The 14,875-nt window shown below is 55.7% G+C and overlaps 1 protein-coding gene across 3 annotated transcripts in view; it reads right to left on the bottom strand.

Moving 5' to 3' along the window:
• Positions 1–5,414: 5,414 nt before the first annotated feature.
• The window catches only part of HM13 (histocompatibility minor 13), a 38,713-nt gene continuing 29,252 nt past the window's right edge, over positions 5,415–14,875 (bottom strand). The window contains exons 9-13 of one of the 3 annotated variants that reach the window (XR_329973.3): positions 14,724–14,760; positions 12,792–12,894; positions 8,565–8,650; positions 6,662–6,864; positions 5,415–5,834 (exon numbers count right to left, since the gene is read on the bottom strand). Coding sequence is in view for 2 of the 3 variants with exons in the window: in XM_006089387.2 (XP_006089449.1) it covers positions 5,735–5,834; positions 6,718–6,864; positions 8,565–8,650; positions 12,792–12,894; positions 14,724–14,760 (473 nt within the window). In the remaining variant the exon portion in view is untranslated. The remainder of the gene's footprint in view (positions 5,835–6,661; positions 6,865–8,564; positions 8,651–12,791; positions 12,895–14,723; positions 14,761–14,875) is intronic. The other 2 variants (XM_006089387.2, XM_006089388.2) reach the window with 2 other exon arrangements.

Here is a 14,875-nt window from a genome sequence, read left to right as displayed (position 1 = left end):
TAGTTTTTATAAATGAATATTTAATGACATGAAAAATGACAAAGGGGGTGGTGGCCTCATGTGAGCCCAGAGCTTGGGAAGGCTCTTGACTGCTGTGTGGACAGGTTCCTTCTCTGTGTCTTTATTCCTTCATCTGGATAATGGAGACTCATCTGGGGAGTGATGTGAGTATTAAGGATGTAATGCATGTAAACACCGGAACCAGTGCTTGGCACATGGTGAATGCTCAATAATGGTGGCTGCTGTTCTTTGTTGTACAGATTGGACACCTCCACCTGCAGGGATAGGTGTGCACGTGTGCAGTTCACATTCACATGGGTCTGCGTTTGCGCAGGGTGCCTCATGTACACTGACGTCTGCATGTTGCATGAGGCAGATTGCACTTGCGTGGGGGCATCAGGCACAAATGTGTGCAAACAGGATCACAGGCCCTTGGCTCTGAGACCAACATTCTGGGTGGGGCAATCCGGCTCTGTTTTCTACCCAGCACACTCATCTCCCTGGTTCCCTTCAGCTCACAGCTGCTGGGAATTTAGGCTTCTTCCTGGCACCTGACCAGACCCAGGGATGTTGAGGGATCATAGGACATTTTAAAGGTTGTCAGTGGTATGGGTTAAACAACCTCCAAAGAAGAGGAAATCAGTTAGTAGAATTGGGGCGCCTGGGTTTGTGGCCCTGTCATGCTGCTGAGGGACGCCTGGGCCCATGCTCTCCAGCTCGCCACCCCCATGGCCCTTGCCCTTTTATCACTCAGAGCATCACCATCAGTGGCCTGGAGCCCCATCCCTGGCTTCCTGGTCTTCTCCATTTCTCTTTCCTTTTTAAAAAACAGGAAAAAGTTTTTACTGATTTTAGAGAGAGAAAGGGAGAGGGAGAGAGAGAAACATTGATCAGTTGCTTCCCACTTGCACCCTGACAGAGACCAAACTTGCAACCTGGGCATTTGACCAGGAATCAAACCAGTGACCTTTTGGTGCACGGGATGACACGCAACCAGCTGAGCCACACTGGCCAGGCTGGTCCTTTCCATTTCTAATGCTTAGAAAGGACTGGTCAGAATCCTCCCTTGGCTCCCCACTGCCTCCAGGATAAAACCTGAGTTCCTTGCTTTGCCTTGTGGGGTCTGCTCACCTTTCCCCATCTCTTACTCTTCTTCACTCTGCTGGTCTTTCCCCTCTGCTCAGACTGGGATCCCCTCCTGGCAGCAATGAAGAGTAAATGATGAACCCTAGCTCGTTTGGCTCAGTGGATAGAGCATCAGCCTGCGGACTGAAGGGTCCTGGGTTTGATTCCGATCAAGGGCACATGCCTGGGTTGCAGCTCAATCCCCAGTAGGGGGCATGCAGGAGGCAGCCAATCAATTATTCTCTCTCATCATTGATGATTCTATCTCTCTTTCCCTCTTCCTTCCTCTCTGAAATCAATAAAAATATATTAAAAACAAAAAGAGTAAATGAGAGAGATGAACTTCTCCTCACTCCTCTTTATTTTCTATTTTTTCAATATATTTTATTGATTTTTTACAGAGAGGAAGGGAGAGGGATAGAGAGTTAGAAACATCGATAAGAGAGAAACATCGATCAGCTGCCTCCTGCACATCTCCCACTGGGGATGTGCCCACAACCAAGGTACATGCCCTTGACCGGAATCGAACCTGGGGACCTTTCAGTCCGCAGGCTGACGCTCTATCCACTGAGATAAACTGGCCAGGGCTCCTCACTCCTCTTTATATTTGATTTGGAGTCTAGCAACTTTGCATTCAGATCTCATCTTTGCCATTTCAAGCTCTTTGTGCCACTGGGCAGGTTTCAGCCCCTCTGAGTTTTACTAGTAGATAGATGCCTCCTTTGCTAGATGGAGATACGTTAATATTTCTTTTTGCTAGAGGTGGATTCATTTTTATTTTCAATTGTATTTGTTTTTAAAAAATATGTTCACTTGGCTCAGAACTTTAATGATATAAAATATACTAAAGATTACACATACAGCAAAAATTTCTTCCCGACACCCAGTTCCTTTGACTCTTTCTTGGCCTCACAGCTTTTACACATCTTGCACACGCTTCCATAAGTGTCATTATCGAGGGCCTACACTACAGGTGCTCGCCATGGCTATTTCACTCCGTGCTCACAGCCACCCGGCAGGTCGATGCGGAAACTGAGGCTCAGAGACGGGCAGCCACTTGCCCGAAGTCACACACTGGGAAGCAGTAGACCCGAAACAACGTGAGCGTGTCCACTTATGAAGTGCCTACTGTGTGCCAGGTCCCCAGGACTGTCCCAGCCCTGGGACATTCAACAAATCACTCAGCTCATAATGAGTGCCCTCATCTTTTGGGCGCTGGACTGGGTGCTGGAGACGGCTCATCGCGGGAGCCATTTTCCGGGTAAGAAAACCAAGACACAGAGGGGAAAACCGCTTTGAAGTTCCAGAAGGGTAACCAGCCCCGTTTTCCCGGTGGGGAACTGGGGCACAGAGTGGGAGGGGACAGGCCCGGAAACCCAGGGGGAGAGGCAGAGCCAGACTGCAAAGCTCAGACGGCTACCCGGTCGGTCTCAGCGAGCGGCCGTGGCCCCTCCCCGAGGGGGCGTGTCCGAACCCTGGCCCCGCCCCTCCGGCCGCGTTCCAGGCCGCCCCGGCCGCGTTTCCTGCCTGCGCCGCTGGGCGGGCGGCCGGCCCATCTGGCGGCCCCCACGGGGCGGCGCCGGGAGGCGGCCCAGACTCGCTGGAGCCAGGCGCGGGCCGGCCCCCCTGCCGCCTGCGGAGCCCAGGTGTGGCCGCGGCGGGGGAGGGGGTGTGCCTTCCTTCCCGCTCGGCCCTTCCTGACGCACCGGGCAGGATGCAGCCGCTCCCGCCCTCCTCGGCCTCCGCCTCCCACCGCCCAGCCTGGAACCGTGGAGCGAACCCGAGCTCTGGGGGAGCGGGCGCCCACGCCGTGTGCGACCCCGGTCAAGTCTGCCCCCTTTTGGGGGGAACTCAGTTTTCTCATTTGTGCAAGGGCAGCTGGACTCTGGCCTGGCCCCCACAGGGACCCCAAACAGGACTGTGGGAGCCGGGGCAGCTTTCTGTCCTAGGGGTTGACATTATCCATTTATTCACCCATTTCAAGTCTGTCTCCCCATCACCACTCCGCCGGCAGCACCGGCGGGGCGCCGGCCCCCGTGCTCCCTGCTGCCCAGCGCACACTGGTGCCGAGGCCGGACGGACGGCTCCAGGCTGCACCTCCCGAAGGTGGACCTGCTGGGAGGGACGCTCTCCTCCATTTCTCGGCCGAGGGAACAGGACCCAGTGGGCAGGCCCCTTCCGGTCCCATCGTGCAGCCAGCCCTTCTGTCAGACTCGGACTGTCTTCTCCCAGGTGCCCCCCGGAAATGGAACCCAGCGCCCAGCATCCTGTCAAACAGCACCGCTGGCGAACATCAGTCGCGGTGCCTCGGTTCCCATCCCCGCTGGGCGCTCAGTGTCTCTGCTTCAGTCTCCGTCTCCGTGACCATGATGGCACCTGCCTCCCAGGGTCGCAACAATAACATATTTCTGAAATACACAGCACGATGCTGGACACGGGGTGAACGCAACCGAGAAGCGGGTCTCCCCCGCAGACTCCTCCCAGCCACTGCTGTTAACGGAGACCGAGGCCACGGAGAGGGAGACCCAACAAACCAGGCAGAACGCGGGGTTTCGGAGCCATTTCCCAAGAACCGCCCCCACCCTGGGGTGAGGCTGGAGCCAGGCCTGCCCAGGGCCCCGCCCCGACACCCGCCCCTGCTGCTGGGCGTGCAGGCCCACCCCGTGCCCAGCCTGGTGCCATTTTTCCACGGGACTCTGGCGGTGGCAGCTCACATCTGGAGTCTAGACTCGGAGGCTCTGCGGGCCGGGCCTACCGCCCAGGCTGGGCCACCGCTGCCCGCTGTTTGCTCAGCTGAAGCTGGTTAATTGGAATTAGAGTGGCCTCTGCGGTGCCGGCTGGCCGGGCGGGCCCTGGACGGCCGCTGCCGAGGCCTGTGGAACATCTGGCCCGGCCAGGATGGTCATTAGGTGGCGGGCGCCCGGCGCCACTGCCACCTCAGCCTCCGCCGGGGGCCGGCGGTGACTCAATGAGGCCTTTGTGGGCCCCGGGCCGCAGAGCCAACCGCACTGTGTGCCTGGGCTGCCTGCCCCATCGGCCGCCCTCAGAGGGGCCTTGTTCCAGGACCACACGGCCTTCCCTCCGGAGGCGGCTGGAGTCGGGAGAGGTCCGAGAAGCCCCCGAAAGGGACCCCCCGCCAGGACAAGCCCCTGAGATTTCCTCCCCTGGCTTTTCTTCCCACAGAATCCTAGGCCCAGAGAAGCTGGGTCAATGGCTCAGAGGTGCCCAGCACACCAGCCACAGTGGCCAGGCCCAGGAGGGGAGGAGCGGCACTGCCCTTAGGAACTTTAGAGACCGAGTCTGTCCACTGGGCACCCCCTCTCATCTCAGCTTCTCTGTGACCCCACTCCAGGCAGGCGGATGAGGCCACGGGGTTTCCTGCAGGCCATGGAAGACCCTGTTCCTGGGAGCTGCAGCTCTTGGGCCTAGATGCCCTCTCAGGCACTGGGCCCACTCCCTCTCTGTTTCTCTAATGGCTCTGGCCTTTGTGTTGTGACCAGCACTGCTGTGGGAAAGTAGGTCGCTCGAGATTCAGGATCCTTCTGGCCCTGCAGGAGTCATTTTGGGAAGAACCCCAGGAACGACAGCGCTGGGGCCTTGATCTCCAGGACGTAAGAGTCAGGTGCTCTCCAGATGAAGCCATGTCCACACCGGGACCAGGGACACTGGTTCTTGCCTGGCTGTGGTTGAGCTCCTGGTCGGGGCACATGCCCAGGTTGTGGGCTCGACCTCCAGTGTGTGGCGTACAGGAGGCAGCCAATCAATGATTCTCTTTCATCACTGATGTTTCTATCTCTCTCTCCCTCTCCCTTCCTCTCTGAAATCAATAAAAATATATTTAAAAAGAATTAAAAAAACAACTCTTCCCTGGGGACCACGAGGCCCTGCCCATTTCCCCACTTTACAGATACTGGTCCCTTTGCTGAGTGAGGTCGGCCTTTTGGTACCAACCCTCCACTTCCCTTGATGGGCTGGGTGGTAGTGAAACATCCAGAACCTATCTATCCTGCTTGCTGCCCCCTAGTGTGAGGACAGTGGTGAGGAAAACTGGATGGCTAGTGGGAAGGAGGGCTCGTGGGCCCCCTCTGCTGGCCACATGGCATCCTTGGGGTTCGGAGCCAGGACTGGGTAGGCATCCGGGATGGGACAGAGGGGCCCAGAGGTCAGGGCACCCCCCCCCCCGCCCCCAGTTGCATCAGTCCAATCCCCAAGGAGGGGCTTACAGGTCAGTTTCTGGGTGGGAGAGCGAGAGCTAGTAGACCCACTGTAAGATGCTAGGAGCGCAGGGGTCTGCGTGGGCAACGGGATGAGTTTTTAATGTGAGGCAGTCAGTTCACGATACAAAAATCTAAAAATCAGACCCATTTTCCCACCTGGCACCTGGGGCAGAGGGGACCTGGGGGCTTCCTTTGCCTGCAGGTGATAGGGAGGGGCAGAGGAAGGCCAGAGGAGGGGAAGGGGAACCAGGCCACAGAGGCGTCACTGCAGGGTCCTGCTGCCCCGCCCTCCTTGGAGCTGCCAGGCCTCGGGCACCCTCTGGCTGTGCGCGCCTGCGCTGGTCCATCCCCGCCTGCCTGGTCCAGCCCTCGGAGGGTCAGGCACCAGCACATCATTTCTCCTTCTTCTCCAGCCCCTCTGATGCTGACGCCTCTGCTCCCTCTTTGGATTCTGTCACAGCTGCTGGATCCTTAGGATTTGACTCTTCATAACTGACAAAAAGCAAAACAATAAAACGAACACATTTAGAGGTGAGGGAGAGAAGAACCCTTGTGCCCCGCCAGCCCACCAAAACCCGGGGCTCACGAGGAATGCCAGCCCTCTCTCCACTGCCCAGCCTCCTCCAGTGCTTGGCCCGCCCGCTCTGTGCCCTTCCCAGACAGGCGGCTCTGCTTTCCAGTGCCCAGTGGTGCCAAGAGGTGGCCAGGGCAGTGGCAAATGGAGGAATGGTTGGGCTTGTGTGAACCAACTTTAAGCTTCTTGAACCTTCTGCTGGAGACAGTGGGGAAACAAAGGGGCAGCCAGGATGCGGCTCTGGGAGATGGCTGACTCCCAGGCCACATGGCAGAAGTCAAAGAACTCAGCCCCAGGGGTGCGGGCGGGCAGAGGGCTGCTCTACTGGCAAGTGGCAAGGCGCCACTCTCGAAGGCGGATACCCTGGCTTAACTCTTACTATGGGCTCCACTTATTGAGCAACTGAGTTCATGCCAAGGACAATGCCCACATTTCCTCACTAGATCACCCCCTGAGGCAGGAATATGCCCACTTACAGATGAAGAAAGAGGCTTTGAAAGGAGAAAGTGACTTGCCCAAGATTCTGCACAGCGAGTAGTAACAGTATCTACTACTGTATGACGGAGGTGTTGACACCCACTCTCTCCAGAGCCCCGCGTTCGCGGTGAGGACACCGAGGTTCGGGCTGCCCGGTCCCTGGCCCCACAGCTGGGTGCAGGGACTGCCTGATGGCTGTGCAGGAGCAGCCTCCTGCCCCTGGCAATGCTCCCTACCCCACTCACTGGGGCTGGGGTGTCTGCCCTACCTTGGGCCCTGGGGCAGTGGGGGGAAGCGGGCAGGTGGGCACCCGCTGGGCATTACATGGCGCTGGGATTCTGCGGGCGCCGGCGGTGAGGGCCAGCTAGCTTCTGCTGCATGGAGTCGGCCAGACTGGCTGGGGAGCCCGAGATCGTGGGGAAGTGGGTGAGCCTCGGGGTATGAGGCAGGATTTCCGCTGAGGACTCGTAGCTGTGTGAGAGACAGACAGACAGAAAAGAGAGATGGCGAGGAAAAGACTAGAGGAGGACAGAGCCTTCTCTTCCCAGGAGCAGCGAGCAGAACTGTGTCTTTCTTTTACCTCTCTCTGCACGTTCAGCTTCTCTGGACAGAAGCCGCTATTACTTGGAGAATAAAAAAGAAAAGATGTACTGATACAAGGGGATACTAGATGTCTACGGGCTGCTGGAAACATTTCTCAGATTTGCTGCTGGGTGAAAAATCAAGATGCAGGTGCTCCGAGAATGCCACCATCTGTGCAGGAACACGTACCCGTACTTGCTCTAAGGTGCAAGGGTGTCTGAGTGTAGACACACTGCGACAGAGCTGGCCTGTGGGGTGTCTGGGCCATTGAGGGTGTTGTCCCTCTCAGTTAGGGAATTTTGTTACCTATTGGGAAGTAAATGAATGAATGAAAAAAAGGGGGGCATAACAAAGGGAAAAGTAAAACAAAGGATAAGGTGGAGAATTAGGGAGAGAGCTGGACAGAAGGAGAAGAGAGAGACCACCTACTTTTCCACCTCAATCTAAGAGCCTCCTGAGGGGTGGGGCTGGGGAGGGAGGGCTGGATGCCCCTGTGTGGAACATTTAGGGAAACCAAGTCCAATGAGTGAAGGGGCCCCCTCTGTTCCAGCGGGGGGTGCTCAGAGCTTGACTCCATGCGGGTACAATAGGACGGGGACCGGAGAGGTGACCCAAGGGGTGGGTGGGGCTGAGATTGGACAGGAGCCAGAGGAGGAGGGCAGGTGTTCAGCTCAGAGGTGAGGTCCCACCTCTGCCCCCAAAGCGCCCTGATCTGTTCCCAAGTTCACCTGCAGTCTTGTCTCAAGAGTCCATAGACTTTACCAGAACAAGAGATAAGAGCAGGCAAGCTGGAGCCTGGGGCTTCTAGGCAGGGCAGGTACGGGGGAGGGGTGAGTCACAGGCTCCCTTGGAGGCAGCCAGGTGCACAGAAGGCCCTGGCAGGCGCTCGAGGGACAACGTAGAGGCTGGCAGGTGGAGCTGGGTGGAAGGCCCGAGTGGGCAGCTTCCATCGCAGCTGGCAGCTATTTCTGGGTCCCTGGCAGGCGGGGTCAGTGGTGCTGAGGAGCAGACACCTGTTGGAGTCACGCAGGCCTGGGGGTGTGGGTGGGGCTGTGCATGGGCGTGGCTGGAGTGCAGATGTGACTGACAGAGAACCCAACTAGCTGGGGGTGACAGCTACAGGGGCGGCTGAACGGGGACTGACACCTGACTTCTAACCTGGGGTACTTGCTACCACACGGGAGCCTCCCTCATACTCCTGTGTGATGACCGAGGCCAGGGGAGGGGAAGGACATGCCTGGAGTCACACGGTGGCACAGCACAGGTGGCATGGCACAGTCCGTGGGAACTCAGGACTCCCGACAGTGAGGCAGCCTGGGGGGGAAATTCTACACCAGCCAGTCCCTTCTCACGAGCAGCTGGCCTTTGGCTGTGGGAGCTGTCTGGAGAGGCCCGAGGCCTTGCCCTCTCCTGGCTCCGGCCCACAGAAAGGCTCCTGCGGTGCCCACAGGCCAGGCACCCACCTGCTGGTGGAAAGGGCGAGGGGTGGGGCTGGTGGTGGGAACAATGTTCCCCTGGAGACGTGTACAAACAGCTCCACTGGCTGCCTGCAGGTGCACCTGTGCAAACGTCTGCTCCCTGCCCCTTACCTGAACATCTCTGTCACTTCTCCCTTAGCCAGTGCCACCAGGACGGGGAAGCCGATGCAGGCGGGGACCAAGTACAGGAGGGCAGGCTGCAAGAGGATACAGGCTGTGAGGCGATGCTGGGCAGGATACTTCTCAGGGCCACGCACCCTTTCCTTGGCATGACAGGGCCAGCTACTGCCCAGGTTCACAGAGCCAGTCAGTGTCTGGGCCTGAATCTGGGCTCCTGACTCCTGGACTGGGGCTGCTCCTCCCTAGGAGGGAAGGCAAGAAACCCAAAGAAACTCAAGTATGCAGGGCTCTAAGGGTGCCCCGGAGTCTGGCTGACAGCATCCCAATCACCTAGGACTTTAGGTTCAAACATGTAACCTCTTGGTTGGTCCTATTTCCAGAGACCCTCCTTCCCTAGGTTTAATTAATTAAATATTTAATTAATATCATTAAACAATCAAATAGTATATTTAATATGTATAATTAGCCCTAACCAGTTTGGCTCAGTGGATAGAGCGTCGGCCTGTGGACTGAAAGGTCCCAGGTTCGATTCTGGTCAAGGGCATGTACCTTGGTTGCGGGCACATCCCCAGTAGGGGGTGTGCAGGAGGCAGCTGATTGCTGTTTCTCTCTCATCGATGTTTCTAACTCTCTATTCCTCTCTGCAAAAAATCAATAAAATATATTTTAAAAAATGTATAATTAAATCCTCACTTGAGGATATGTTTTTATTGATTTTAGAGAGAGAGGAAAGGAGAGGGAGAGAAAGAAAGATCGATGTGAGAGAGAGACATTGCTCGGTTGCCTCCCGGATGCACCCTGACTAGGAATCGAACCCGCAACCCTTCGGTGCAGGGACAATGTCCCAACCACCTGAGCCACTGGCCAGGGCCTAGGAGTTTGCATTTTGGGCACATGCTCCAGGAGACGCTGCTTCAGTAACAAGATGATGATGGTGACACAGCTGCTGTGGGTGAGCACTTGCTGTGGCCTGTACTGAGGTCACCCAGGCGGTCACTGGCTCTGCCAGGATTCACACCCCAGTGGTCTGGGCCTGAAGCCTGTGCTGAGACTCCAGGTGAACCTGGGTTTGGAAGATGGCAATTATTCTAAGAGCCCTTGTTCATGGAACACCTACTGTGCACACTGAACTCAGGCCTCCCAGCCCATCTCCTCATCCCCTGTGAGTGTCCTCCTGGGCATCGAAGGCTGATGCTTTGGGAGGAGAGGGGGGACAGTCGAGGCCTCAGAGGTCTACATAGTAAACGGGGATTGAGTATTGGGCATCCTAGACTCTAAAGCCATTCTTTCCTCTGCAGCATCTGAAAGTTGGATGTCATCCTACTGTTCAACTCCCCATGGCCCGCTATGCTCCCTTCTTCCCTCTCCACCTTCGCCTGCCCTGTCCCACTCCGGCCACACTGGCCTCATTCCAGTCCTCACCATCACCGTCAGCCTCAGGACCTCTGTGTGTATAGCTGCTGCTCTTCCCCCTTTGCCTAGATCTCTCCTTCAGTGCTCAGCTCAGCTGTTACCTCCATGGGGAAGCCTTCACTGCATGGTCAGGTCTCTTGTTGGACACCCTCAGGGACCCCTGGAATTCTCCACAGCTGCCTGCTCATGGCTGGATCGCTGGCACCCAGAAGAGGCCCTGGCAAATACTAAGCAAATGGTGTCTTCCTGGATGCTCAGTTAGGAGGTGCTGGGAGATGACTGGGGAGGGAACATCCTTCCTAAAGCCAAGCCGGCCCCTCACCAGAGAACAGGGCTCCACAGCCTTGGGAGTCTGACCTTCAGACCATTTTTTGGCAACCTTCATGGGTGGGCTGCGAACCACACACACCTCACAATTACATTATCCTTGAATCTAATAACACCATAAATATTAGGATCTGAGTTTTATAGACGATGCTACTGAGGTTCAGACGGAGGCAATGACTTGCCCAAGTTAACACAGGGTGTCTATAAGAGGTCGAGCTTGGATTTGAACCTGGGAAGCTGAGCTTCTCCCACTGTAGCAGGTCTCTGCTATGAGTTAGGCTTTGGGCCAAGAGCAATAGAAATCACAATGACAAAGGTCTACACCAGAACTTGCGAGGCAGCTAAAGCAATACTCAGAGCCGATGGGAGTGGCTCCTTTGGGAGGCAGGGAGTTCGAGATTATCAGGAGGGCACAAGCCTACTATTTCCTTTCCTCTCAAGGCACCAGGGAACCTCTCCAAATAGTCAGTGCTGAAGAGGCTAGATGTACAAGCAGCTCAGGGCGGTGAGCAGGGGTTAGGACTCCTGGCTTTTCATCCATCTTGGCTTTGCTATGTGACCACAGCTAAACCACACCCCTCTCTCTCTGTACAATGAGGTCACCGATCATCTCCAAGGGCCTTTCTCGAAGGCATCTAGACCCCTGGCTTAGTGTGGCTTTTTGGTAGCGGTTCAGTGGGTTGAAGACTGCACAGGCAGAGGACACCCCTACCTAGGGAACCGCTGGCATTGGGACTGCCTGTGTCTGGGAGAGAGAGAGACCTCGCAGAACAGGCCCCTTATGTCCTGGATCCCTTTCTCAAGATTTTTAGGGAGATGCCCACATGGATGACTGGGGAGAATGGCTGGGCTGCTGCTGGGGAGTAGTACAGGCCTGGGCCTAGGGAACAAAAGTCCAGGGTTCCAGCTGGGGCCCAGCTTGACTTGCTGTGTGACCCAGGAAAGTCTCCATTTCTGTCTGGGCTACAGTGTCCCCCACAAAGAGAAGACCACGGCTCCTGCCTCTGCTCAGCTGTGTGAGAGCTCCCAATGGAATCCTCTAGCCAAGGCAGAAGGCAAGCCTGCCACCTGGTGGCCGCCGGCGGAATGGCTCTGGGCTTGGAATCTACGGTCTGAGAGCAGAAGAGACACCCAAGCTCCTTCCCCAATCCAGGTTCAATCACTCTCTGCAGCCTCCTTGCCAAGTGTAGGTCACTCTCAGCTTGCACTGACCCGAGGCTGTTTAGAGCAGAAGAGATGAGAGATGGCTCTGCATTGGGTCTTGGTTTCTTCACCTATGGGGTAGAGGACCGTGGCCCTTCTGTAAAACAATACTAGTATCTACTTCATGCATACTGCAGATACTAAATACTGTAACAACTAAACAAGTGAATGAGCGGAAGGCTTTAGGAGTGCCTGGCACAGAGTAACTGCTCAAAAGTCCTTGGCTGGTGCCCAGGAGGGTCAGGGAGGCGGGGAACAGCAACAATGACAGCTAATACAGCGTGGGCCAGGCATGATTCTGAGCACGTTACTTATATTAACTCGTTTAACTTCAAGCAACCCCAAGGCGGCTACTACTATTTACCCCGGTTTTCTGTTTTGATCCACCTCTGAGGAAAATCAAGAATAAGTTCAGCAACCTGCCGGCGTCCCACAACTGCAGATGGTGGGTTCTAGACCTCCATCAGGGCTCCCTTAGCTCCTTTCCACACTGCCCTTCCCAGAGCCGGGGGCTCAGAGCCTGGGCTTGGTGTCCCCGTGACACAGGTTTGAATCTCAGCTCCACCACGTACTTGCTGCCTGGCACCTGAACTCGTTTCATCTGCTCACAATGACCCTCGTGCAGTGCCGAGCAGAGCCTGGCACGCAGAAGTGCTCCGTTTCCAGTAAAGAGCAATTCTGTCTGCTTGCTTTGCCTTCCCAGTCTCCCCCTCTTCAGGGCACACTGACAATGGCCCCAGCCCCCACCCCACCCTGGTTCACTCTGTGGCAACTCATTACCCATTTTGGTGGGACAAGAGGCAGAGCCTGGCCAGCTTGGGGAGTGAGGGAGGGGATCCCCAATACCCTATCACTCATCTGGCAGGGCGGGCACTGGGCTGACACACCCAACACGTACCCCAACCCCATTCTTCTGTCTCCCCCCTACTGAGGCTGAGGAGTCACACCCACTCTCAGACTCCCTGCAGCTGGGGCCACGTGACATGGATCTGGCCCATGAGATGTGGGCAAGTCTGCTGGGAAGGTTCTGGGGAAGGTGTTGCCCTTCTGATGAAGGCAAACAGGCATGGCTGGTACTGTTTTTCCTCCTCCTCACCACCAATGTGTGTGCTGCCTGAAGCAGAGGCAAGAACCACGAGTGAAAGGCGGAGAATCAGACATGCTTGCTCTGACAGCAATGGGTACCGCCCACCTCTGTATATGACAAATACCCCCTATGACGGCCCTGTTACCTGCGTGAAGCATCCCCGATACACTGAGGGCGGCCCTGCTCACCTGGGCGTGCTTAAAGATGTGCATGATGAAGATGGTAAGGCCCAGGCCGAAGATGTAGGCCGCAAAGCTGGTGTAGAAGTAGGTGTGGGTGTTCTTCTTCAAGCTTCGGGAAAGGATGGAAGAAGGAGGGAGTGTTAGATGCAGCATCCCTCTGAGAGAGGAGCTGGGAAGACCCTGGAGGCGTTGGGGTGGCTGAGAGCTCTGGGCTGGGACAGTTCAGAAGTGGGCACACACTCTGGAACTGCTCCAGCTGTGTCTTTGGACAAGCCACTTTCCTTCTCTCAGCCTCAGTCTACTCATCTGCAAAATGGGGATCTATCTACCACAATCTATTTCCCTGATGGTTGTGAATATCAAATGCTATAATCTAGGACAGTGGCTTAAGATTCTAGCCGGCACAAAAATCACCTGGAAACCCGGTAAAAAAACACACCACAAGAGTTCTAGGTCCAATGACCAGGGAGTCTGATCTAATAGGTCTGGGGCAAGGTCCTGGAATCAGCATTTTGAAAAACCCAGGGGAATCTGATACAGGTGGACCATGCTTTTAGAGAAACTGTAAAGCTATTTAAGTGCAGTGCACATAATAATGCAGTTCCCTGTTGTGAATAATAGATGCTGCCTGCATAGATAAAATGCCAGTGGCTTCCTGGAGGTGATTCATCCAAGATCAGCTTCAGAACAGCTGAATCACAAGCAGCCTGGCATTGCCACGACATGACTTTCCTTTCCAATGCCAGCTTGTGACCTCTGCGTGTCACCAGCACTTGGGACAATGCCTGGTAACATCTGTGAAATGAATGAGAACTTCTGACCCCCTTCTCTCCTTGCCTTGGCGGCTTCTAAGCCTTGAGCTGCAAGTACATTGAGAGCCACTCTGTTTGGAGGCCTGGGGAGCAACCGACTCCCTTTGGGAATGTTGCACAAATTCTGGAACCAGCTCTAATGGGCTTGCTTAGCCTCAAGTCCAGGCTAGGAGATCAGAGGATGCTGGCAGCTGAATGTGCGTCTCCAGCAAACAGTCCAGGGACTTTTGTGGGTTTCTCTTTGTCACCTCTGAACAGCCAAGAGTAGCTGGCTGACACAGACATGCCCCAACTTACAAACTGGCCCTTTCCAAAGGCTGGCGGTAAGTCTGTGGTGGCACTACACAAACAGCCAGATGTATGCGAGTGGGGAAGGTTAAGTTTCGCATGCAAACTGGATTTCAGTGACGCTGGTACTGAGTTTCTCATGACCACTGTTAACACAATGACTGCTTTTGCAACATTGGGTATAAACCACCTCAAAATTAAGGGCACACACTGCAAGCTCCCCACTGGGGTGACTGAATGCCACCTGCTGGCCAGGTGCATTATTAACTCAAGCGCGACCTTCCCTGTGTTTTAACTGGTGACTCAAGCTGGCCCCTTTCCTTCCCCTTGTGCTCCCTTTCTACAATGGACTGAAAGAGTCTGAGAAGGTGAGGGTGGGGACAGCCGGAGCAGCTGGGCCATGGCGACCTGCCCCAGGCTGATAAACCCGAGGGCTGACTGCAGCTAGATCTTCCTGGGAGCGCCCGAGGTCAGACTGTGCTCAGCGCTCTCCAGATCTGCGATCCCGAGGCAGAAACTTGTTCACCACTAACCTAAGGATGAAGAACCTTAGCTTTAAAGGTCAGGTCACTTGCCAAGGTCCCAGTGGGAGAAAGCACTATGAGTTTAAATCCTTTGGCCTGTGATTCTTAACTTTTTTTTTTGTCACAGGTTCTTTGAACACTTAGAATCTCAAAATGCAAAATGCAGATAAAATCAGAACTGCCCCGGCTGCGGGGGGTGGAGGGTCTGGTCCCCTGAGGTCCCGTCTCTGGGCTCCTGGAAGGCAGTGGAGAACCCCCGCTCGGGGAAGGCCCCTCACTCACGGAGCTGGATGGTAGGGTCCTAAGGAGCTTACCTGATGTCAAAACGCAGCAGCAAGGCAATGAAGATTCCTGTCGGGAGGAAGCCAGGGTTAGACAGTGGCGGGGAAGCCAGCACCTCAGAGCTGGAGCCCTTTGGCTTGGCCAGGGAGGAACTAACACACAACTGGGTTCCCGACCTGGTGTC

This window comes from Myotis lucifugus, unplaced genomic scaffold (assembly GCF_000147115.1).
Source record: "Myotis lucifugus unplaced genomic scaffold, Myoluc2.0 scaffold_60, whole genome shotgun sequence".
Taxonomy (NCBI): domain Eukaryota; kingdom Metazoa; phylum Chordata; class Mammalia; order Chiroptera; family Vespertilionidae; genus Myotis; species Myotis lucifugus.
Note: the sequence above shows the minus strand (reverse complement) of the source record. Positions and strands in the feature narration are given on the sequence as shown.